Source organism: Camelus ferus, chromosome 4 (assembly GCF_009834535.1).
Source record: "Camelus ferus isolate YT-003-E chromosome 4, BCGSAC_Cfer_1.0, whole genome shotgun sequence".
NCBI classification, from domain to species: domain Eukaryota; kingdom Metazoa; phylum Chordata; class Mammalia; order Artiodactyla; family Camelidae; genus Camelus; species Camelus ferus.
Genome location: NC_045699.1, coordinates 13,450,147 through 13,474,329, shown reverse-complemented (window position 1 = coordinate 13,474,329; position 24,183 = coordinate 13,450,147). Strand labels below are relative to the sequence as shown.

The 24,183-nt window shown below is 33.4% G+C and overlaps 1 protein-coding gene across 1 annotated transcript in view; it reads right to left on the bottom strand.

Annotated features, from left to right (window-relative positions):
• The window catches only part of CAAP1 (caspase activity and apoptosis inhibitor 1), a 44,874-nt gene that overhangs the window by 13,252 nt on the left and 7,439 nt on the right, over positions 1 to 24,183 (bottom strand). Inside the window, exon 5 of the mRNA XM_006189896.3 lies at positions 6,231 to 6,304. Coding sequence (XP_006189958.2) covers positions 6,231 to 6,304 — 74 coding nt within the window. The remainder of the gene's footprint in view (positions 1 to 6,230; positions 6,305 to 24,183) is intronic.

Sequence of the window (24,183 nt, the reverse complement as noted above, 5' to 3'; positions counted from 1 at the left end):
GCTAAGTGAAAGAAGTCAATCTGAGAAGACTATATACTTTACGTTTCTAGCTATATGACATTCCAGAAAAGACAAAACTACAGAGACAGTAAAAATATCAGTGGTTGCCAGGAGTTTAGGGGAGAGACAGAGGAAGAAAGGGATAAATAGGTAAAACTATACTGTATGATATTGTCACGGTGGATACATGCTATCACAGTTGTCAAAACCCACAGCACACACAGCACAAAGAATCAACCCTCATGTACACTATGGACTTCAGTTAGTAATAATGTATTAATATTGGCTCATCAATTGTAACATATTTACCACACTAATGCAAGATGATCATATGGGAAACTGGGAGAAGAGGTGGTACATGTGAGACTACAGTAACTCTGAACTTCCTTTCCATTTAATTTTTCTGTAATTTAATTTTCTGTAATTTTCTCTAATTTAAAGCTGTTCAAAAAATTAAAGTATTTGTTTTTAAAAATGAAAATAAAGCTTGTAAACTATAAGCTTGATATGTATCAACTATTTGATATAGCAACCAAAAATGATAATTAAATCACAGACTACAGTGTGGGGTATATAAAAAGTTCAGGAACTTGTTACAAAATCTGATTTCAAGCCTAGTATTTACTATTTTTCCTTTTGCAGGAGAATTTCTATATATGAAGGAACTTTTCCCACCAGAACTGGATGAGAACATAATGACCAAAAAGCACAAAGGATCCAAAGGAAATCCACACATCTGAGGAAGGTCTGGAGTATGTAACCTCCAGAGTAGCTGCCCTAAGACTATGTCTAGGATCCTACGAAATGCATCACAAGATAGAATGTTTAAAATGAGTATAATTTAAGGAAATGTGGAAACAAACATTTCTCTCAAAATACCACATCAAATTCTTCATAACTTCTTGACAAAACACACACAGAGCACAATGCAAACAAAAATACTGTCAGTTTACTTTTTTCCCCCCTTAATCCAGAAAAGTCTCATATTTAAATGTAACAGAGGGGCCTTCAAAAGGTACAGAAACAGTATGGGCTGATTTGCCATATAAAATGTAATTTTCACCCTTTCTTCCAACTACTACTCATAGAAAGACACAAATTAAAAAGCAGAGAGGATCATATTTGGTGTCATTGCTGGTAATAACTTGTGAAAAAGCTCAAAGGAATGAGAAAAGCAATATAAATTCTTAAGTCACACTATGGTTATACCAGTCTCTTTTTACTTTACAACTGCTGAACTGGACATCATTTCCCCAGAACAAGTTTTCTAAAATCCTTTAATAAAGAAGTTAACTAGTGTTGAGAAGCTGTATTCTGGGAGTACTTATTTGTTAGAGCCAAAGAGATAATCAAGGGCTAGGAAGAAAGAAATCAGACTCAAACTTCGAAAACAGATCAGCAGTACTTGTGCTTCTCTGCTTCCAGCTCCGGAACAGCCTTGTAACACTGTCCTTTCAAACTCCTCACAGTCCTCAACACTCAAGCCTGCAACTGAGGTCTTCAAAGGAAGGGGCCGTACAATTCATCTGCCAATCCAGAGATTTCTTCCTGGAAAACTCTTGGCCTAAAAATGCTTCTTAATTAACTGATGATCTTCACTGTCTTTTCTTTAACAGAGCAATAAAAGTCTCTGATGACATCTTTTCTCAGTATCTTTTTAAATTTCTGTAACTTGTATTTATTCTTTCATGGTTGTGAAGTTCTTTTCAGCAAAACTCAACCCCTTTGTACCTGCAAATTCATTTCTTCATCGTCTTATTCTAGTCCCTGTATGTGCCTACTTTTGCTTCTCCTAGTGCAATACCACCTCAGAACAACAGTAACGACAAAATCAACAAGAACAAAAATTAGTTGGATTTTTTTCCTTTATCCTTCACCTTAAGGATTTAAACAGCCTCGTCCAGTTTTATGTTTAACAGCTTTGCTAAATGATAGAAAAATCTCATATCATATTTAATATTTTTAGAAGTAATAAATGAATACATTAAGGTCACCATCAATTCTTTATTAATAGTCTAAAAGAGTGGCCTCTCAACTTCATCATTTACATAAACCTACCAGTGAAAACATTTAAGTACCTGTCCCACCATATTTTTATTTACTTATAAATTAATACATACAATTATAATAAATTAATATGCACCACTACAATTATACACATCTGATCAGAAATTTTAAAAGAGAGAGATTTAAACATATGCTTATATGTACTGATTTACTTTGGAAGTTCTAGTATTTTCTTCCTGAACTCTCAGGAAGTGTGTATGAACACAATTTGGTGACCAGTGGTCTGAAAGGCTGAAAGAAGCCGATAGAAGACAACTAGGTGAAACTTTTATCACAGAGTTTAACCACTGAAAACAATTTTACCCTATTAAAGCCCATCTTCAACTTCTTGAAGTTCTTATCAAGATAATTCTTAAAGCTATCTATCATTTAAACTGTTGACTTAGAAGGACATAATTGCATGAGGCCACTACATTAAAAAGTGGCAAGATTTGAGCCTAACCACAGCAAAAGTCTGTGTGCTTATTTTGTGTGTGTTTGCATCGTCTGTCTCTAATAAAAAAGAATTTTCACAGGAATAAACTAATGTAAAAGATTCAGAGTCAGATGCAGTCAATGTCTCATTCATTGTGATCATTTTATATACCATATGGTTACATTATTTACTTTTATGACTGTATTCAAGTGAATGCATGTCAAGGAACTATCATACAGCTTAAAAGACTAAAAACCTAGCATCTTTTCCTCCAACAGAATTTTTTAAAATTTTGAGATAGAAAAAATTGTGTATTTCATTCTGCTTCTATTAAACAATTTAAGAAAACAGTTATTAAGAGCACTCTTCCCAAGTGCAGACACTGCACTAGGTACTGGCCTTTACAAAATCTGACAGAAAGGAACTTCAGGATCAAAGCCAAACATCCATTCAAACACGGCTTGAATCTGCTCTACAACTGCACCACCAAGTGGCCATTTATGTAACTAGTGTTCAAATACCTTCAGCAATAGGGACATAATCTCAGATGGCAGCCTAACACATTTTCTGATACATCTGATTTTTTGAAATAAATAAATGGAACTAAAATCATCTAATGATAACCTTATATACTGGACCTTCTTTTACTCTCAGAGGCAATATAGAACCAGGCTAAGCAGTCTTCCACTTGACAGCCCTTTAAATATTTTAAAGTGACCACTACAAATCTCAACTCTTCAATCTAACTACACAGTTTTAACTTGGTTATTTCTCATGGGTAGTTAAGAAAATTTCCCATAACAACTTCCAAGATTGAATGCAAAAATAAGAGCTTAATTCTTGAAGTTATAAAGGAGAATAATCTGCAAAATTACACATATCCTCAGTTGTAAACTTTAAAGTAACAATTTAAGTATAGGCCACTGTTTTAATATTACTGAACATCATAAATGTATTTATTTATACATAAATATATAGGGAGAGAATTCATTAACATTAGTAAAGATTTGTTTGATATTTTAAGAATATTTTCTATGTACTAAATACCTTTGGCAAAGTTTTCTTTTTTTTTTAATTGTAGCACAAATGACCAATTTAGAAAATTTATAACCATTCTTATACAACTGCCCTCCTGCTAAAAATGAGTAACTTAGGACACTAATCCTGAGAAGAGTTTCTATTTTATTACAGTACCAACCAATCAACTAGTAGATTATATTTACATTTAAATAATGTTCAAACAGTGAAGGTAGAAGTTAGTGCACAATCTGATACTCATCTTCAGCACAGCCAGTTTCATAAATAAATTCCTAATAAGAAAAATAATACCAATACTAGACAAAGAAATGCCAATTTCAATTTACCTAATTCAAAGTTAATATTTCTCAATATTGAGTACTTTATAAGCTGAAAAAAACTGAAAATATAATTTAAATAACCTGCCAATATCACATAGCATTCATAGAGCATAAAATAAGATTTATTTTATTCTGAAAGAACAAAGAGAAAATTCAATGCTGCTTTATATTTTGGTCTACTGAACAAAGAGTTACATGAGTACTAAATAGGCTTCAGTGAATTTTCTTAAATGATCAAGCCATTAAATAAAATGACAATGCATTCACAAAGAGAATTATATTTTTATTGAGCTAACTGAGCAAAAAAAGCTAGCTATGCAAGAAAAGCTAGAGATAATATTAAATCAATTTTGAAAGTTTTGCGTATTAAAAAAAGACAATATTAGTTCATTTAGAAAAATGGCAATAATCTTTACTGAGCCTACTAGGATTTCTGTTTCCTGGGGTACCTCAGCTTCTTGGGTAACTCCAAGCAAGTTACTTCCATCTGGTTCAGATTTCAGCTATATTATTATTTATCTCCATGATGTTCCACACAATTGAATCTTTTAAATAACTTACATTTATTCCATAATGCAACACAATTTTATATTTCAACCATTTTTACTGGCATTTTTCTAAAAGGTCTTACTTATTCCCCTGCTTTCTAAAAACAGTTAAAACTTAATTTAACCACTTTCTACAGATTTAGTCACAGCATGAACTGTACTGAACAACGGTACCTCTGTGCTTGGATCTCTCGTTTTCTCACTCTGCTTGTTGTCACTGATGACAGTGTGTACCTAATGTTTATGATGCCTAGGTGAGGACCTCCGAGTATCTATAAGGCTCCTAAGCATAAAAACCCTGGGTTTTGTGGTATCTGGCTACTCTGAGTTCTTCTCCTCTCCTTCTCTGCCTCTAATGCTAATTTTCAAATGACTGAAGTTACCACTAAAAAAACACACACACACACACACACACAGCAAAATAGGCTGTTGGCACCAGGAAGGGAGTAATGAAAAGCTCCAGGTACCTGAACATGAGAGCAGAAAAACACCTTCCCTTAGAGGGCAGCATTCTTTTCTGAAGAGCCTCCACTCCTTTTTCCCTGGGAAATGGAATCACCCTGCCCATTCTAGACTTTTCTATCCTTTATATGGCATTCCTTTCTCCACGGATAATCTAATAGCATACTCTCCCACACTGCCTGCTTATTAAATGCAAAGAAGAGAAACAAAGGCAGAAACAACAATAGTGCTGTTAAATTATATGATGGTGTGCAAGAGTTACATGACTATGACTATATTACATGGAAACAATACGTGCTTAGCATGTATTTATACATGAAAAATAAATGTGAATGAAATTATGAAGCTGAGTTTATGTCTGCAGAGGTGCTCATAGAAGTAATACAAAGATATAACTTTGTCTGGTTATTTAAGAAGTTAACACAACAGGACTTCTGAAAAGCCCTGGAATTCTCAAAAATCATCAGAAATATTTATAAATGCAGAGCACATAGGTTAGAATTACAGAAAACCTAGATATTTTTTCTCTCTACATACAAATTGAAGGAATCACAAAATTAAATTTTTTTCACTTTGCTTATTAAACATTAGTAATACAGGCCACAGCTTAAAAAAAATAAATTCTGCCTAAATGATGACCTGTTTCTCTACAAAATAAGTCCCTATGACTCAAGTTTCACAGAAACTATTCTAAGCCATCAAAGATTAGTTGCTTACATGAAAGCAACATAACCCTCTTGGCTGCAACAGATTCTCACTGCTCTGAAGTAATTTTATCAGGAAAAAGGGAAAATGTGAGGTAGCCTTTGAGTAACTAACAAAATTTTCTTTATATTCAATTTTCCCTACTAGGCATGAGAAAAAAAGACATCTAAAAGATTAGTCCATTGATCTACCTGGCTTGAATAAATAACAAATTATCACTTTATGTCTGCTAACTAGTAATATTACTGATTTATAGAAAGCAATATATAAGGAAGAAAGTAAACAAGAACAAAATATCTCTGCAAACAAAAAGAGAGAAAAAAGTTATCTTATAAAACCTATTTTTTCCACATTCAACTCAAGCTATCCGTTTAACATAGCTACAATATCTTGCAGCTGAGAAAATATAATAGATCATTGAATTATAACTATTCAAGATGACACTTTCTGGTGACATCTGTAACTACATATCACCAAGGCAGAACCACTACATTGGTTAAAGGAGTCATGAAATAAAAACTGTATTCCTTCTCTTTTGATCTTGCACCAAATAAACTATTCTGCTCCCCTATGTGTAAAATGGGGGCAGGCTGGAAGACTGAAAATTTATTACTGTTAAAATGCTTATAATTTTTAGGTAAATGTTACAGAAAAAGTTAAGTACTTGATTCATACCTTGTTTTAATTCCAAACCTTCAGGTTGCTTGTTCTCTCTCAGGGATGAAGTAGAATCTATACAGACATCTTGTCTGAGGAGCAAAAATAAATAAAAACAAATTTTTAAACTATATTCAATCAAATAATATTTACTGCTGAGGTTCCTAGAACTAAGTTATACACTTGAGAAGACACACAGAATTCTTCTTAGCCCCCAGGGTACCATTCAGTGCACTCTGGAAACTCAGAAACATGGATACAAGTGTCAGAAGCAGCAGCTATAAACTACTACTGATTTAAGTAGTATACTTCTTTGTAAAATCAAGGGGCAAACCTGGTAATTTTTTCTCCCTTCCAATACTCTGCAGGGTAGCTGACGGGAGAAATAATAACTCACAGAAGAATCCAGCAGTTTCTCAAGTTCAACTATTAAATTTAATGGACACTTTGGCATTCAAATTATTTTATATTCATTTAACTTCATACCTCAAATGCTTTGAGGGCCACAGTATGTGGGAAATACATATTTCATTTGTAATATACATATGTAATCAAAGTAAATGGATTAAGTATAAGATTATGCCATAAAAAATACTTTGATTCACTAGGTTCTATAAAAAAGCTGCAAACTAAACTAATTCTCCTTTTTAGAAGGCATTATACCATCTTAATATTGATGTTACAAATACTTTTCAGCAAATGTCAAAAAATTAACTGTAAAGATTCAAAATGACTATTTTCTATAAAATAAGTATCGATTGCCTTCTGAGAATTTTTATACACACCCTAAGACTAATACACTAGAAATATTTCAGAAATTTTCCTATTCACAAAACTTTTTTTATCCACTTAATAAGAAACCTATCAAATAACCAAAGGATAAAAATTTGTAATCATTTTTTGAGAAGTTTACAATTTTCTTTGCAGTCAAAATATTTGGCATTTACAAGTTTGTTTTGTAATAAAACTTTACTATTACAAGTACAAACTCAGAGACTATGAAAATATTTGAATTTGTTATTGTGACATCTTAGAGATTTATAATTGAGGTATCTCCATTTTTTACATTCTTTCTGTCTAATATCACCTACTCAGATTTTATTCTTTTACCAAAATGACTCACAGGTCTGAAGGAGGATATCAACAACACTCCTTGGCAATCTAGGGACAGATTAAACATCAATACTACATTAAAAGCTTTACAAAGAGTAAAATTAAAATACACTACCATGAGCCTAACATCAAATTAGATTTACCTACTGGGAACATTAATGTTTGTTCTTACACATCCTTGAACAGCACTTATTTCTTCTTCTAAACACATACATCTAAATGACTTGAACAAAGACATAATGCAACATCACCATTAAAAGGACAGTGGGAATATCTAATACCTTGGATACAACATCATTTATGCACTATTATAGCTGAGAATGTATAACCTATATCGTTAGGAATCATCAGACAAACCCAAAGTGGAAATGAGTAATGTTCTATTAAAAGCGGTGAGGAGAGTTAAACGTCAATGTTATAAAAGACAAATAAAGACTGTGGAAATATTCCAGGTTAAAGGCGGGGAAAGAGTCAAGACAATTAAATGTTATGACTGACTTGAAACTGCTGAACTGGATGGGGGAAAAACATAATAAAGGATATTACTGAGTCAAATGACAAACACAAATACTGACGGCAGATTGGATAAAAGTATTTTATCAATGTTAAAATTACTAAAGCTGAATTTACTGAAGTTAACAATGTATTGTGGTTAAGTGAAAAAGAGTATCACATTCTTAGGAAAAGTCCAATGTTGTGTCTAGACACATAGTGTCATGATGTATGTAACTTAGCTTCAAATGTTTCAGAAGAAAAGACACATGTAATAAGAGAGCATATGCAAATAGGATAAAATATTAATAATAGGTAATTCCAGGTAAAGGGTGTATGTGTTTCTTATATCATTGTTATCTCTGAAATATTTTAATAATTCTGAAATTATTTCCAAATAAGTTTTAATAATAATGTAGTGAAATGTATATTATGCATTAGTTTCTTTGTGAAAGCTCCTTGAATCCCCTTCAAATAAAACTGGAGCCCTCTATAAAGATTATCTGCTGTTATAAACAATTTCTTTTATTGCCCAAAGTAAACTTTTATAGTGTTCTGTTTTCTCTTGAGTTTGATCAGGCTGTTGAAGAAAGTCACCAAAAAGAATTTCAGACAGTAGATGTAGTATACCACCTTGTGGCTGAAAAGTGAAAAGCTAGATGCTTTTACATTAGCATCATCCAAAGCCGAAAAAAATTCCAGAAAATAGTTTGGAATTTTAATTTTTCTAAGACATACATTTGCAACTAAAATTATTATATATATTCAGAGTTCTCTAATACAATTTAAAGCTTTTCACTAAAAAGCATGAAAAGCAAGATAGAAACAAAAAAGAAAGTATATTAAAGTACAAGAAAACTAAGTGTACATGTCTTATTCTTATTTTTAGATCTATGAAAATAAAAAATGTCTATTCCCAAGTGATAAAACACACTAAGTGTCAGAGTTAGGAAAACTAAAGCAATTGCATCTTATATTTAATTTGAATATAATATTTAAACATTTCTATCAAACACTTTAAAACTATATAAGAATTTTATAACAATTAGAGACAAGGTGAAAAGGGAAAAGGAGGGAAGGAACACAATACTAAATCTGGTTTGGGTTAAGAATCCTGAAATGCTTATTGTGCTCTTTTCCATTAAAAAAAAAAAAAGCCTGTTTTCTCCCCCCAATTCTCTTCTACCATCTGCAATGCTCCTTATATAGCTTAATGTACAATATTGAATTATAAGAGAGCCCTTTTATCTATCCTTGGGATTTAAGTTCTCATACCAACACTAGTCTAACTTTCTTTTATCCCAAAAACAGTTTCACCCTTGATCTTTTCTTGTAATTCCAAATTTGTAAAATCAGAGTAATACACTGGGGGCTGATCTGTAGGATTTAATCAAGAACAACCACACATGTGAATTACTAAGGTTTAAAATATATTTCTAAACAGAAAAAAAAAATTCATTTCTTGTCCAAAGAAAAATACTGGGAAGATACCTCCACAGAAGGATAAAGAAAGAAAACCAAACCAGAAGGACTCTTCCCATTCAGCAAAAGTTGGTTAACAAAGAATCAGGCAAACTGGCTTAACAAGAGGTATAACCCTTGATTCTCTCCACTGTCCTGGGAGTAAAGCTAGATACTGAATGAAGCCAGCCTATCATTCTATGAGCTCTCTACTATTAGAAGTTAGAGACAGGCAAGGAACCTAGAGTAGCCAAAACAATTTTGAAAAAGAATACCAAAGTTAAAGGATGAACACTATCACATTTCAAGACTATTAAGCTATAGTGATCAAGACAGGAAAGATATCAGAGAAAGGATAAACATCTAGATTAGTAAAACAGAAGAGAATCCAGAAATAGACCCAACATATATATGATCAATAATCTAAAACAACATAAATGTATATTACAGTTCTGTATGTCAAAAATCTGGGATGGGTCTCACAGGACAAAAATCAGTGTCTGCAGGCTGCATTCCTTTCTGTAGGCTCTAGGAGAGAATTCATTTCCTGCTCATTTGGGTTGTTGGCATAAATCAGTTCCTTGAGGTTGTAGGACCAAAATCCCTTGTTTCCTTGTTGGCTGTAAACGGAGGATCATTTCCAGCTTCTAGTCAAGGTCTTCTCATGTCAGTTCTCTCTGATCTACTGTCTTCCTCTTCTACTTTTAAGAATACAATGTGATTAAATTGGGATAACCTGGATAATCCAGGATAACCTCCCTATCTCAAAGTCCTTAACCTTAACCAAATCTGCAAAATCTCTTTTGTCATACAAAGTAACACATTCTAAGGTTCTGGAGATTAGATTGTAAACATCTTTCCAGGGTCACTTTTCTGCATACAGGATCATCCCAACTGGAAAATGAATAAACAAACTATGGTATACCCACACAATGGAATACTGACTACACAGCAAGAAAAAGGAAGAAACTACTGATATACACAGCAACATAAATGAATCTCAAATGCATTATGGTAAGTTAAAGAAGCCAGACTCAAAAGAGAATATACTGTATTTTTCTACCTATACAACATTCGGGAAAAACAAAGTCTCTTCTTTGTTCTATCCCAATATTCCTGTTTACAAGACTTTCCCTATTGAAAAAGTTGTATGAGATCACCTTGTAAGTGCTTTATTTAAAGGTGCACAAATTGGACATGCTAGCATTCTACTACTTTGAATGTGGAGTCATATCTAAGCATTAGGTCACAGTACTATCAATGATTACTAATAATTTCTGTGAAGGTTTTCTGAAAAACGTATCCTGTTATTTCTGATAAGCTTACCCTATCATGTAGATAGTCTACCTCAGTATTACAGCCTAATAGCAATTTATGAAGGACACAAGAACATTAAGTGGGGTACAGATAACCTATGTATTACCGTTGACCAGACTGCAAGCACACAGTCAACCTCTTTGTAATACAAAAATATGTCTAAAAGAATTGAGCTTATAGAGTAATTGCAGTATAACAAATTGATCTCATTTATGAGAAAAATTTTTCATGCCTTAAAATATGTATACAGTATTTTCTCTTAATTTAAACTATTTTTGTAACAAATGAAAAAGTTTGACATTTGTAAACAATAAACTGTTTTTTAAAAAGCAGTAACAGTAAAGAATAATAATTACAAATCATAATGAATTACTTTGCTTTCTTTAGGCTTTTACAACAGGAAAAGGGGGAGGGAATCCACAATACTCATCAGTGTAAAGTGGAATTTTAAGAATAGTTACTGTTACAGATTCAGAGTAAAAATTCTAAAACAAATATAGCAATATTTTTTGGCTTACCATGTGATAGGTACTATTTCAAGCATTTTACAATCTTTCTCTCATTTAATCATCATCACAACCCTATTTGTAGGCACTGATATTACACGTATTCTCCAAAAAAAGGAAATTGAGGCCCAGAGAGGTTAACTTGCCAAAGGTCAGAGAGATAGTAAGCTGTGGAGTTCTGCTGTCAAAAATGCAGTTTAACTCTAGAACCTTCACTGTTTACATTTATGCAGACTTTCTCCTTATAGAAACAGTTGTCCAAGAGGTGATATGGGTGGGGAGGGGAGAGGTATAAATTGGTTTAAACCCTGTAAAAGTCAATTATGGCAATATCTGTTAAAATTTCAAATGCCCAAACATCTCATCCAACAATTAACTTTTGGGTATTTACACTACATATAATCAGAGAAGAAAAGGATTACTTATATAGAGAGATATTCTTATCATACATAGTAACAAAAGATAGTAAACATTTAAATGTCCACCAATGGACTGTTTTGCCACAGCCAACAATGGAATAGTATACACGTATATATATATATGAAGCCTTATATGCACTGGCTAGAACAAAATCCAAGAAAAGACATACTATTATATGGAAAAAGTTAGATGAAAAAAACGTACCAAACAGTTTGCACAGTATGCTACCATCTGTGTGAGAAGAAAAAATACACATACACTTACACATTTGTAAATGTATAGAATATCTCTGGGAGGATACACAAGAAACTGATTTACTGTAGTTGCCTACAGAAAGGGACTCAGCATGGGGAACAGAAAAAAGAGTAGGACTTATTTTCACTATATACTTTAAAAAAATTGCTATTGTGTGCATGTATTTACCATTCAAATAAAAAGCTGCTAAATAACAGACACCAGATACATGGCTACATGGAAAAATGTCCTTATTTTCTGGAAATTCAGACAAATATGTAGAATCAGTTCACTTTATAATACTTAAAAAGAACAGATGAAGCAATTATGGAAAGTTGTAATAATTGTTAGATCTAGGCAATAGTTATGTGGGCGTTTCATTACACTACCCTCTCTACTTTTCTATATTCTTGACATTTTATACAATAAAAAGTAAAAATGAAAACAACCTGATACAGTGAAATTCCTTTTTTCTAACTCAAGTCAGGTGGTAGCATTTAAAGGAAGAAAAAAAATTACAGGGAATCTTTTAAAAGTTACATATATTATTTAATTATTTTAGGTTATCACAAAACAAATGTATCTTCATTCACCAGATCTTTGGATATGAGGCCTTATCTTTGATTTGAATATACGGAAAAGAGCTCAGGTTCATCCTACTCACATAAGCCGCTGTCTATATTTCTACTTATGGATTATTTAAAATGCAAAAATCTGACTGCAGAAAAAATAACCCTTTATATTTATACAAAGGAGTGCACTAGTGCACTTCTCCCACCATTTGAAGTTTTTGCTTACTAAGTCATTTGTGTTTGTTCCCAATGTGGTTATCATAGTTTTATTATTTAGCTAAATATAGAAACAGATGAAATTACAATGAGGTATCACCTCACACCAGTCAGAATGGCCATCATTAAAAAGTCCACAAATGATGAATGCTGGAGAGGGTGTGGAGAAAAGGGAACCCTCCTACACTGTTGGAGGGAATGCAGTTTGGTGAGGCCATTATGGAAAACAGTATGGAGATTCTTCAAAAGACTAAAAATAGACTTAACCATATGACCCAGCAATCCCACTCCCGGGCATATAACCAGAAGGAATTCTAATTCAAAAAGACACCTGCACCCCAATGTTCATAACAGCACTATTTACAATAGCCAACTCATGCAAACAACCTAAATGTCCATCAACAGATGACTGGATAAAGAAGAGGTGGTATATTTATACAATGGAATACTATTCAGCCATAAAAATGGCAACATAACGCCACTTGCAGCAACATGGATGTCCCTGGAGAATGTCAGTCTAAGTGTAGTAAGCCAGAAAGAGAAATAAAAATATCATATGATATCACTCATATGTGCAATATTAAAAAAAAAAAAGAAGGCAAATGAACTTAAATATAAAGCAGTAACAGACTCACAGATATAGAATACAAACTTGTGGTTGCCAAGGGATAGACTGGGAGTTTGAGATTTGTAGATACTGACAGGTATATATAGAACAGATAAACAAGTTTATACTGTGTAGCACAGGGAAATATATTCAAGATCTTGTAGGAGCTCACAGTGAAAAATAGGAAAATGAATATATGTATATTCATATATGACTGAAAAATTGTGCTCTACACTAGAAACTGGCACATTGTAAACTGACTATAACTCAATTAAAAAACAACAACAACAAAAAAAGAACAGTCATTAAGTTTATTATGCTGAACATTAGTGAATTTATCTTTCAAGTGAAATGGAAAAGGCAATTAATACAAAGAATCAGGTAAGTGATAAAGAAAAACTTAGAATTTTTTTAAAGTGACAAGGGAAGAGCAGAGAAAAGGAAAGCTACTTGCTTACATCTAATCGAGTGCTTGAGCAGCAGGATGATGCAGTTAAATGACTGATGGGAAAACGACAATAGATGCAGCTTAAAAATCAGGGTTCTGTAACAAAAAGGATAGTTTGTGTGTGTGTGTGTGTGTAGACAGTTACAAAATCAGAAAACAAGGCTTCCCAAGATAATCAAAATTCCCCAATGGAAAACATAATTGCAATTCAAATGAAGAGCCCCTTTGAGACTCAGAAGCTCACTCTCCCATTCCAAGGAATGTTCTAGACATTCTGGAGAGGCGCCTATCTGCTAAACATTTAAAAAGTAACTGGGTCAAGATGTGCTTCAAAGTTATCAAGTTGGAAGAAGTTGGCAGGAGGGAGTTTAAAATAATATGGGAGGGAACATAGTGGGTGACAGTTATTCAAGGATTCACTATACACTGAAATTTTCCACAGCATAGTTCAATAAATAAATAACTGGTATGAAATTACCCTATATACTCCAGAGGTTATGTGAGTTGGATGAATCACAGGTCAATTTCTGAAGGTATTATTCCTAATATGCCTACTTGGGTCTTGGGTCTGCTTGAGGCCTATTTTTGTACCCACTGATAAAAATGCTTACTGAATTATGTACTGTAGATTTCTGCTGCCCATTAATTCAATGCTCCAGAGCACTTGAAATTTTATTCAAACACTTTACTCCATTGAAGTTTAATAATAGCAATTTATGAAGGACTCTTTTATTCACAACAAATTTAGTTTTATTGACACTGAAAGTTTAGCATTTGGCTGAGCACTATTGCCTGTTTGAAAGTTACTTACACATACATACTCAAGAAATACATGTTACTTGAACTGAAACAAATCAAACTCTTAGTTCTCTAATGACAGCTGAGCTGAACCTACAAGACAACTGTAATTCATCAAAAAGGACATGGAAGCTTTTCCCTTACTAAAAACAAAAGGAAAACTAACGCAGCTACTAACCTCTCTCTTTTTACTCAACTAACAAACAGCATCAGAGTTCTACCACACATCACTGCCAGGATTCAGCAACAGAAGAGTGGTCACACACACAATTCTAGTTGTTGTTCCACTTATATGTATTACCTACAATCTCTAAGGCCTGTTTAGGAGTATCTTATTTTTTAAAATTAATCATCCAAAAGTGGAATTTGATAACAACTAATTCAGAACATGGCCCATCCTCTGCTAAGGAGCAGTGACTAGGAACAATAGTTCCAGAATACTCCCATAGGACCTACTGTGCAGTATACCTTAGTCTGTGAATCTGAATTTTGAAATTTCTTTGTCTTCCAGAACTGGGATATTATTATTTCAACATTGCTTATTATCCGTAGAGAAATAGAGCTTCATTTCCACTGACATTTCCCTCAGTATCATTCACTAAAAGCACATTAATTTAAAATTCATAAAGATATTTATTAGAGCAATTCTAAAACACTGCTAAGATTTCCCCTAAAGTGTTTGTAGTTTTAGTCTTTATATATAAAAACCTCAATCCTGATTATTTTAACTTGCACTATTCAAGACTTAAATTTCATTACAAACATATTCTTTAGAGCATAATCAACTCACACTATAGGCCAAGCTAATATCTGTTCTCATTTCTTAGTGCTACTTTAGCTACAATAAAGCTTCTTTTTAGGCACATCTCCAACCAAAGACAGCGCTCTAATTCCAAGCCTCCATATTACCTTATTTACTTAAAATTGTTGTTCTTATTAACTTATAATCTGTAACAGCTGCAAATCTTTTCACAATACTAATAGTTTTTAAACACTATAATATTATAGATGTTAAAGTTTTCAGACTACCTCAATACAAATTTGCTCATTTACTTACCTAAGGTGAACTAAGGTGATAATCCCATTCTTCACCTTTTTAAAAAGGTATTTAGAAACTGGATATTCTATCTTTATAGTCCCTACATCTTATTCCTATTAAAATTGTCATAAATTAACACTCACTACTTTCAAGTTTCAAAGTAGTACACTGTCAAATTTTTCTTATAACTACTACTTTCTTGTTATTTTTGGTATTAAAAAAGAACTACTGTAACATAAATAAGAGTAAGTAATCAAAATTTTAAAAAGCAGTAGAGATCAAAAGAGTTTGGGGGAAACAAAATATATCTGAAAGCTGACCTTAGAAGATAAATAAACTTGAACACAAAGCTGGCAATGTGAGAAGACCATATAAAACTGAAGAGATAATTTTAGAATTTTTTTTACTTGTGCATAAACGTTTGTGTGTACTTCTGTATCTTAAAACCTTTCGTGGTTTATAAGAAAAGTGATTTACATAGGGCATATAAAATACAATATACATACACAAACCTCATAATGAAAGTTGTCACTTCACAGTTTCTTCGACAATTCTAAGATGATATTAATGTTAAGTTCTTTCCCATAAACGCTATAATAAAAGTGTGTAAGTTGCCCATTAAAAGAAATATCAATATTTTCATGTGTTTTTAACAACACAGATTGCTTTATCTAGACTTCTTTGAATTATTTTTGTTCATCAAAATTGGGATAAATAAGTAAAGGTACATGTCTCAGTTGATAAGACACTGACAAACTGATATAACTGGTTCCTAAGCCAACCTTTGGCCTTTATGTATTTTCCTTTGAATAAGTTTCATTTTATAGACACTTTGTACATTCAACATACAGGCAAATGAAGTACTAAATAGCACAGTGAAATACATATGGGCCACACGAAAAGAGTGTGACCTTATTTTCAAACAACTCAGAAATCTAACTTTTGGTGTACTATCACTTGGTTTTTAAGTGTTGGAAACCACTTGAAAAATTTTTTAATGTTTAAATTGAGCAAAACATCTCTATGACTATAGACAACAATCTATAACTTTGGCTGATGTCTAGGTTTTAATCAAGTACCTTGCATTAGTTTTCTATTGCCACTGTAACAAATTACCACAGATTTAATGGCTTAAAGCAACATGAATTTATCCTCTTACAGTTCTGGAGGTCAGAAATCCTAAATGAGTCTTAGGACACCAGAGTCAGGATGTAGGTAGTGCTGCATTTCTTCTGGAGATTCCAGGGAAGAATCCATTTCCCTGTCTTTTCTAGCTTCTAAAAGGCTGCCTGTGTCCCTTAGCTTGGGGCTCCATTCTCTAATCTTCAAAGTACATTACTCCAACCTCTGCTTCCACCTCCCATCTCTTTTGGCTGCCTTTGACCTTCTTACCTCCCTCTTATAGAGACCATTGTGCTCACAAGATCCTGAATGGATAATCCAGGATAAACATCTCTCAGAATCATTAATTTAATCATACCTTTGCTATGTAAAATGACATATTCATAGGTGTGGAGATTAGAATGTAGACATCTCTGTGGGAGTATTATTATTCTGTCTACCATAAATGTGTTGTAGGTTTTTTTGTTTTGTTTTGTTTGGTTTGGTAGATTCTTGAGATGTTTTACATAGGTGGCTATGTGCTATGATCTGCATGTTTGTATCCCCCCACGAAGTTCATATACTGATATGCTAACCCTCAAAGGTGATGGTACTAGTAGGAGGGGTCCTTGGGAGATAATTATGTCATGAGACTGAAACTCTCATAAATGGGATCTGTGCTCTTCTGAAAGATTTTCCACAGATCTCAAAGCCCCTCCCACCAGGTGAGAATACAAGGAGTCTGCAATCCAGAAGAGAGCCCTCAGCAAACACATGCTGGCACCCTGATCTCAGATTTCCAGCCTTCAGAACTAGGAAATACATTTCTGTTGTTTATAAATAGTCTGTAGTATTTTGTTATGGCAGCCTGGCACATTAAGACATTACGTCTTCTGCAAATAGATATTCCTTTATTTCTTTTCCCTGCCTTACTCTGTCAGGACTTCCAGTGCATTGTTGAAAAAAATCGGAGTGGTGAGAGTGGATATTCTCTCTTGTTCCTATCTGAGAAAACATACAGTCTTTCACAATTAAGTATGCCATTATCCATATGCTTTTGTTTTTAAAAGTTTATTTTATTGTTTTGTTTTGTTTTTTCCATTTCTTGAGTTAGATGCTTAGTTTACTATCTTTAATTATTTGGGGATTAATAATATATATTTAAGACTAAAATTTTCTTCTGAGTACTACTTTGGCCATATTCCACAAAACTGGTGATGTATTTATTAGTTTATAGAGAGTTTGTAATTCCTCTTTGACCTAAAAGCTATTGAGTTTTAAAATACGTATGTTGTTAAGTTTCCCAGCCTCTTTTTGTCATTTTAGGCTTCTGGCCTAAAATTAGGATAATTTCTGAACTTTTTCTTTGAGGACTTTACTGACATTTTATGACCAAAATTATTATCAATTTTTGCAAATATTCCACAGCAGGTATGTTTTCTGTTTTCAGAGAACAGAGTATAATCTAAATCAATTAGATCACTTAGGTCTTCAGTATCCTTATTTTTCCTTCTCCTTCAGTAGATGTATCATGAGGGATGAAAGAGAAGAAACTGAGTTATAGATTCTCATGCATTTCTTTCTGTTTTGCATCATGATTCTTGCAATTTTTGCCTTATAAAAGATACACAGATGCAGTATATCTAAGGCATATATTACTAACAATTAGTTCATCTTTCTGGATTTCACATTTTATTATTATAAACTGCCCTTAATTGTCTCACGTAAATCTTTTTACCCTGAATTCAATCTTGACTAATATTAGAATTGTTATACCTTGCTTCCAAGTATTTCTAGATTTTTTTATTTGGTTATGAACTGTTTTAACATTCAAACTTAAAAAAAATTTTTTCACACAAATATATCTTTTTTTCTCTTATGGTTTCTGGGTTTTTAGTTCTATTGAAGAACTCCCCCCACCCACCACCACCACTGATTAGTATTCTATTCTTTCAGATCATGATTTTTTTTGTCTTTTAGTAAGATTTTATAATTTTCTTTATAAGTTTCTTATTAAATGTATTTGAAAACATTACCATAGTTTTTATAGCTATTATGAAGAGAATTTTTGAATATTCCCTGTGATGATTAATTTTATGTGTCACCTTGACTGGGCTAAGGAATGCTGATAACTGGAAAAACATTATTTCTGTGCGCATTTATAAGGGTATTCCTGAAAGAGATTAGCATTTGAATTGGTGAAGTGAGTAAAGCATATGACCTCCCAGTGTGAGTAGGCATCATTCAGTCCTCTAAAGGCTAGAACAAAAAGCTAGAAGAAGGAAGAATTAGTTCTCTCTGCTTGAGCTGAGATATTCATTTCTCTTTTTGCCCTGGGACATGGACACTCCTGGTCCTCAGGCCTTTGGAGTCATATTCAGACTTACACCATCAGGCCCCTGATTCTCTGGCCTTCAGACTCAGACTGTATTATGCCACCACCAGTGGCTTTCCTGGTTCTCTAGCTTACATACAGCTGATCAGCAGACTATGGGACTTCTTGGGATCCATAACCATATGAGCCAACTTCCATAATCTACTTTTATATATCTATACATACCCTATAGGTTCTGTTTCTCTGAAAAACCCTAATACATTCCCTTTATAAATGTTTCTGCTATAAGAAAGAAAAGCTGTTGATTTTTAATGCTTATCTTACATATAGTCCCTCTTAAAATTCTAGTCTTCTGTTAAAAAACTAGACTCTCTCAGTGTTCTAGGTTTGTAATCTTATAAACTGGAAAGAAAGATACTTTTATTTTTTCCTTTCCAAAGTTTATCATACCAGTTAATTACATCCCACCACCCATCTTCTTTTTTTTTTTTTTAGTCTAATCGCATTTGCTAGAACCTCCAAGAAATGTTGAAAATTAATGGTCCTGATTCCTCATTTTAATTCACCAAGTGGGTAGTTAAGTTTGTCAAATGGTCATTATCATATCTGAGTAGTTTTCTACTATATTTTTTTTACCTACAGATTATATTAGACATGACTGCTGAATATTATCAAAGGACTTTTTAGCATCTACTTATCTGATCATGTAATTTTTCTCCTTTAATTTGTTGGTATGAATTATGCTAACTGACTTTCTAATTAAGTCTCCTGTAAATTCCTGGAGTAAATCCTACTTGGTCAGTAGTCTAATACACTGCTGGATTCCATATATTAATGTTGTACTTATATTTTTTACATCCAAATTCACAAGTTAGAAGGCCTGCAATCCCCCATACACTTCTTTGGTGCTATTTATGAAATTTGGAATATTTAAAGCAATGCAGAAATCATAAAGTAAACTGAAGAGCTTTTCATCTTTTTCCAGGGCTTGGACTAATTTAAATAACACATGTATAATCTGTTTGAAAATAATAACAGATGGCATTACTGAATGTTTTATTAGCTATAAACACATTCATGTACTGACTTATGTTAAGTAATGATTCAGTTGTGCGTTCACCTTGTCTTGGTGCTTTTTCAACAGATCTCTATTCGCCTTACTAATTTCTTCTTTGTCAAACTCTTCAAGTTTTCCACTTTGTGTAGAAGTTAATCTGGTTAATTTGCATTTTGACAGGAAACCATCCATTTGCTAGTTTCAAATTTGTGTATACAAGGCTGCATGTCGATTCTCATTATCCTTTTAAACTCAGACATACCTTTGATTCTGTCTCCTCCTTCTTTGCTAATCTCAGTTGGAACTGCTCTCCACTTGCTTCCTTAATCAGACCCAAGAAGAGTTCACCTTATTTTCTTGTCTTTACAAAAATCAAGTTTATAAATGTATTTATCCTTTTTTGTTTGCTTGCTTTCTATTTCTTTAGTTTTAACGTTTACCATTGTTGTTTCATTTTCCTAAGTTTCTTCTGGTTTATTTTATTTGTTTTTTAATTCTTTCAAGATGTGAACTAAATTCCTGGGCTAGTCAGGAATCTTTTAGCTCTCATATCTAAATCTTCTCTTTAAATTCAGCTTTGTAATACTAACAATTGAGTGGAACACATGAATTCTAACTGGATCCTAGATCAGACTTTATTAATCAGATAAATTCCTTATAAAATTTTTTTGGTACTTGGGGAAATTTTATATGGGCAATATATTACTCGAACTACTGTTTATTTTCTGAAGAGTGACGATGGTATCATGGCTATGTAGGAGACTCTCATTTTTACAAAGGGAAAACTGAACTGTTTAAGCAAGAAATGTTATGACACCCGCAAATTCTTTTTAAATGTAGTTTATGAGCTGAACTGCCACCCCACAAAAAATTCATATATGAAGCCCTAACCCCAGTACCTGAGAATGTATCTGTTTTGGAAATAGGGACTTTAAAGAGCTAACTAAGTTAAAATGAGGCCATTATTATGGTAGGCCTAATCCAATCTGACTGCTGTCTTTTTAAAAAGAGATTAGGACGCAGGAAGAGACACCAGGGGGACGCACACACAGAGAGACACAAGTGATAAGGCAGCAAGAGGGTGGCCATCTGCAAGCCAAGGGGAGAGGCCTCAGAGAAAACAACCCGGCCAGTACCTTGATCTTGGACTTTCAGCCTCCAGAGCCATGAGAAAATAAATTTCTGTTGTTTAAGCTAGCCAATCTGTGGTACTTTGCCACGAAAGCCCTAGCAAACTAACACAAATGGTTCTGGGGGGAAAAGAATAAATATAAGGAGAGAGACAGAGGGCAAAAATGGCAAAATGTTAATGTTGCTTATCTAGCCAGAGGGCATCTGGATGTTCATTATCATTCTTTCAACTTTTATGTAACTTTGAAGTTTTCCAAAATAAAACATTTGAGGAGAAAAATTACACACACACACACACACGTTTGTATTTGTGTGCTAGGGCTGCCGTAACAAAACACCAAAGACTGGCTGGCTTCAACAACAGCAATGTACTTCTCACAGTTCTAGAAGCCAGAAGTCGAAGATCAAGGTGTCTGCAGGTTTCAATTTCTCCTGAAGCTTCTCCTTGGCTTGCAGGTGGCTGCCTTCTGACTATGTCCTCACATAGTTTTTTTCTGTCTGTCCCTATCCCTGGTATCTCTCAGTGTACTCAGATCTCTTCTTATAAGGATACCAATCTGACTGGATTAACTTAATCACCTCTTTAAAAATCACCTTGTCTCCAAATGAGAATACATCCTGAGATGCTAGGAGTTAGAGACTTCCGCATATGAATTTTGTAGGGACACAATACAGCCCATAACATGATAATCCTTTCTCATTATCCTTGCCCTTACAGTCTTAAGGCCAAATCAAAAATTTTAATTCTATCATTTCTTTACTACTTTTCCAGCTATTTGTTTCTCTTTCTAGAATTTCTAGTACGTTCAGGACAGGTGTAAAACTGCCTTCTGCCTTATGTACCCATGAGCTATACATAAGGATTTACACTTTTTGTGTGTGGTTTTTCTCTATTGTGTATTCAATTTGATTTCTTAGGACCATGACTTAGCCCCCGTATAACTGATCTCTTTATCAGTTTGTCTTCTACAGGAATTCAGATTTTTTTTTTTAATTCCTCCAACTATATTTGGGCTCTAATTGTATTTCTTTGAGAGTTTTTGTGACTTTGCTAAAGTCTTCTTTCCTATAGTCTATTAATTCCTGTGTTCCACAGAAGCTTCCTGTTCAACTTATTCAGCTTTGTTTTCCTCTCTCAAATTACTGAATTCCTTTCATTGTTCCTTGCCAACTCATAACTGTTCCCCCAGCATCCAGACAGGTCAAACTACTGGCATCTATTACAGAGTAAAAAACCAGCAGGTAATAGAAAACATGGAAATTTTCAGCACCAAGTACCAAACATGTTAACAAACTTAACCCTTTGTTGAAGCACCCAAAGGAGGTTTTTGAGTCTGCCCAACAGTTCAGTTCTCCTGTATACAGATTAACAGGACTGAATTGTCCCTCTAAGCACAAAGTGAATAGGAAGGTGTCATATATTTCAATAAGATACAAAGGATTCTGCTAGCTGAGCTCTCTTAAGCAGCCACCTAAGGCTTAGACAAAAGGCAAATCACTGGCTTTATCATGTGCCTCAGATTTTGCTCAATGCCCCAAAGAAAATGAACTTCCCTATCTCCACAATCTCCTGGGTATCTACAGAACACTGCAAACCTCAGACCCCCTTCCTTGGCTCCACCAGTCTTCACACTTAGCTTATTCTATTGCTCCAAAGAAGACTTACGGGAAGGAAGAGTCAGGAACATGGGTTAAAGCCAACACTTTCCTACATTCATAGTTTCACACTGCACTGTATCTCCCCATTCATAACTAAGATTATTAATAACAAAATATTTTTAAAAAATAACAACTAGTCAAATTAGCTTGTTTAAGCCCAATAATCCTATTGAAGCAAGGATTTACCTACATTTTAGGGAAAGTTAAGTGTTTCAAACCCAGGTACATTTGCATGAATGCTACAGTCTCTTCATAACTAACACTGCCTCCTACTTTCATATTCATTTGTGTGGCCTCAGGCACACAAATCTTTTGGGACCTTATTTTTCCATCTGTGAAATGGTGATGCTAATACCACCTGCCTCACAAGGCTGTTATATAAACCTAATGAGTGAATGAAGGCATACAAAGTTTACAAAGATTAGAACAGTGGCATATAATGTTCAGTACGTGTTAGCTTTAGTATTATTATTTATTTGGCATCTGGTAGCTTAGAAATATAAATTTTTAAGCCTATATTCTCACATAATTCAAAAGAATCTCAAGGATCTGGCACTTATCAGGTCCACATATGGCTATTATGACAATTTTTAGTAATATGTCTGATTATTCAACCTGCTCACTGCAGCATCGAAAAGCTAACATGACCTGTCTTATGGTCACATTGTAAAAGTGGGTTCTTCACAACAGTCATTTTGAATCTAATCACATTTCTTTATTAGAAAAGTTCAGAAGTCAAATATTGTATTTTGTTGTAATTTTTTTTAAAGAATTAAATTTCTAAACTAATTGGCTATTTATTAAATGGCTTCTAACAGTAGAGAAGGTAGCACTAGTTCAGGTGTGAAAGATAAAGGACTTAACCGTGACAACAACTCAAAAACTGGGAAAATTAAACATACCTGAACAAAGGCAAAACAAATACAATCAAGCAAAAGTCTAATCCGGGATTCTCTATGAAAAGTACCATCAAGAAGCAAAATGATCTAGATCATTTAAGAAAGTACTAAAAGATGACAAACCTTATAAATGTTTAACTAACTAAACTATTTTCAGCACTACTTTTTTTTTTTTGCACCTAATGATGAAACACTTTATTTTGTAACAAGGTATCTGGAAAATGAAGCTGCACTTGGGGCACATTAAGAGACGAGGAATGATCCATATTCAGTGAGTACAAAACTCAATTACAGAATTATTCCTTAGTATTACCAATTAAGTAATGCTTAATAGAAACATGATTTGCCACACTAGAAGGTTAGGAGTGAAACACAACAGAATTTAAACAGACAGATACAAATGTAGCACTTATCTGTATTAAGAAAAAAAGTTGGAAAAATCAAATACTGAGGAAGAGCTCTGGCTTTAAGTACATTTCACCTGAAATCCAACCAGAAAGCCAGTCCATTATTTTTTTTTAGCAATTCATTGTATGAAAAAAAAAAATAATGAATGCTATATGAAT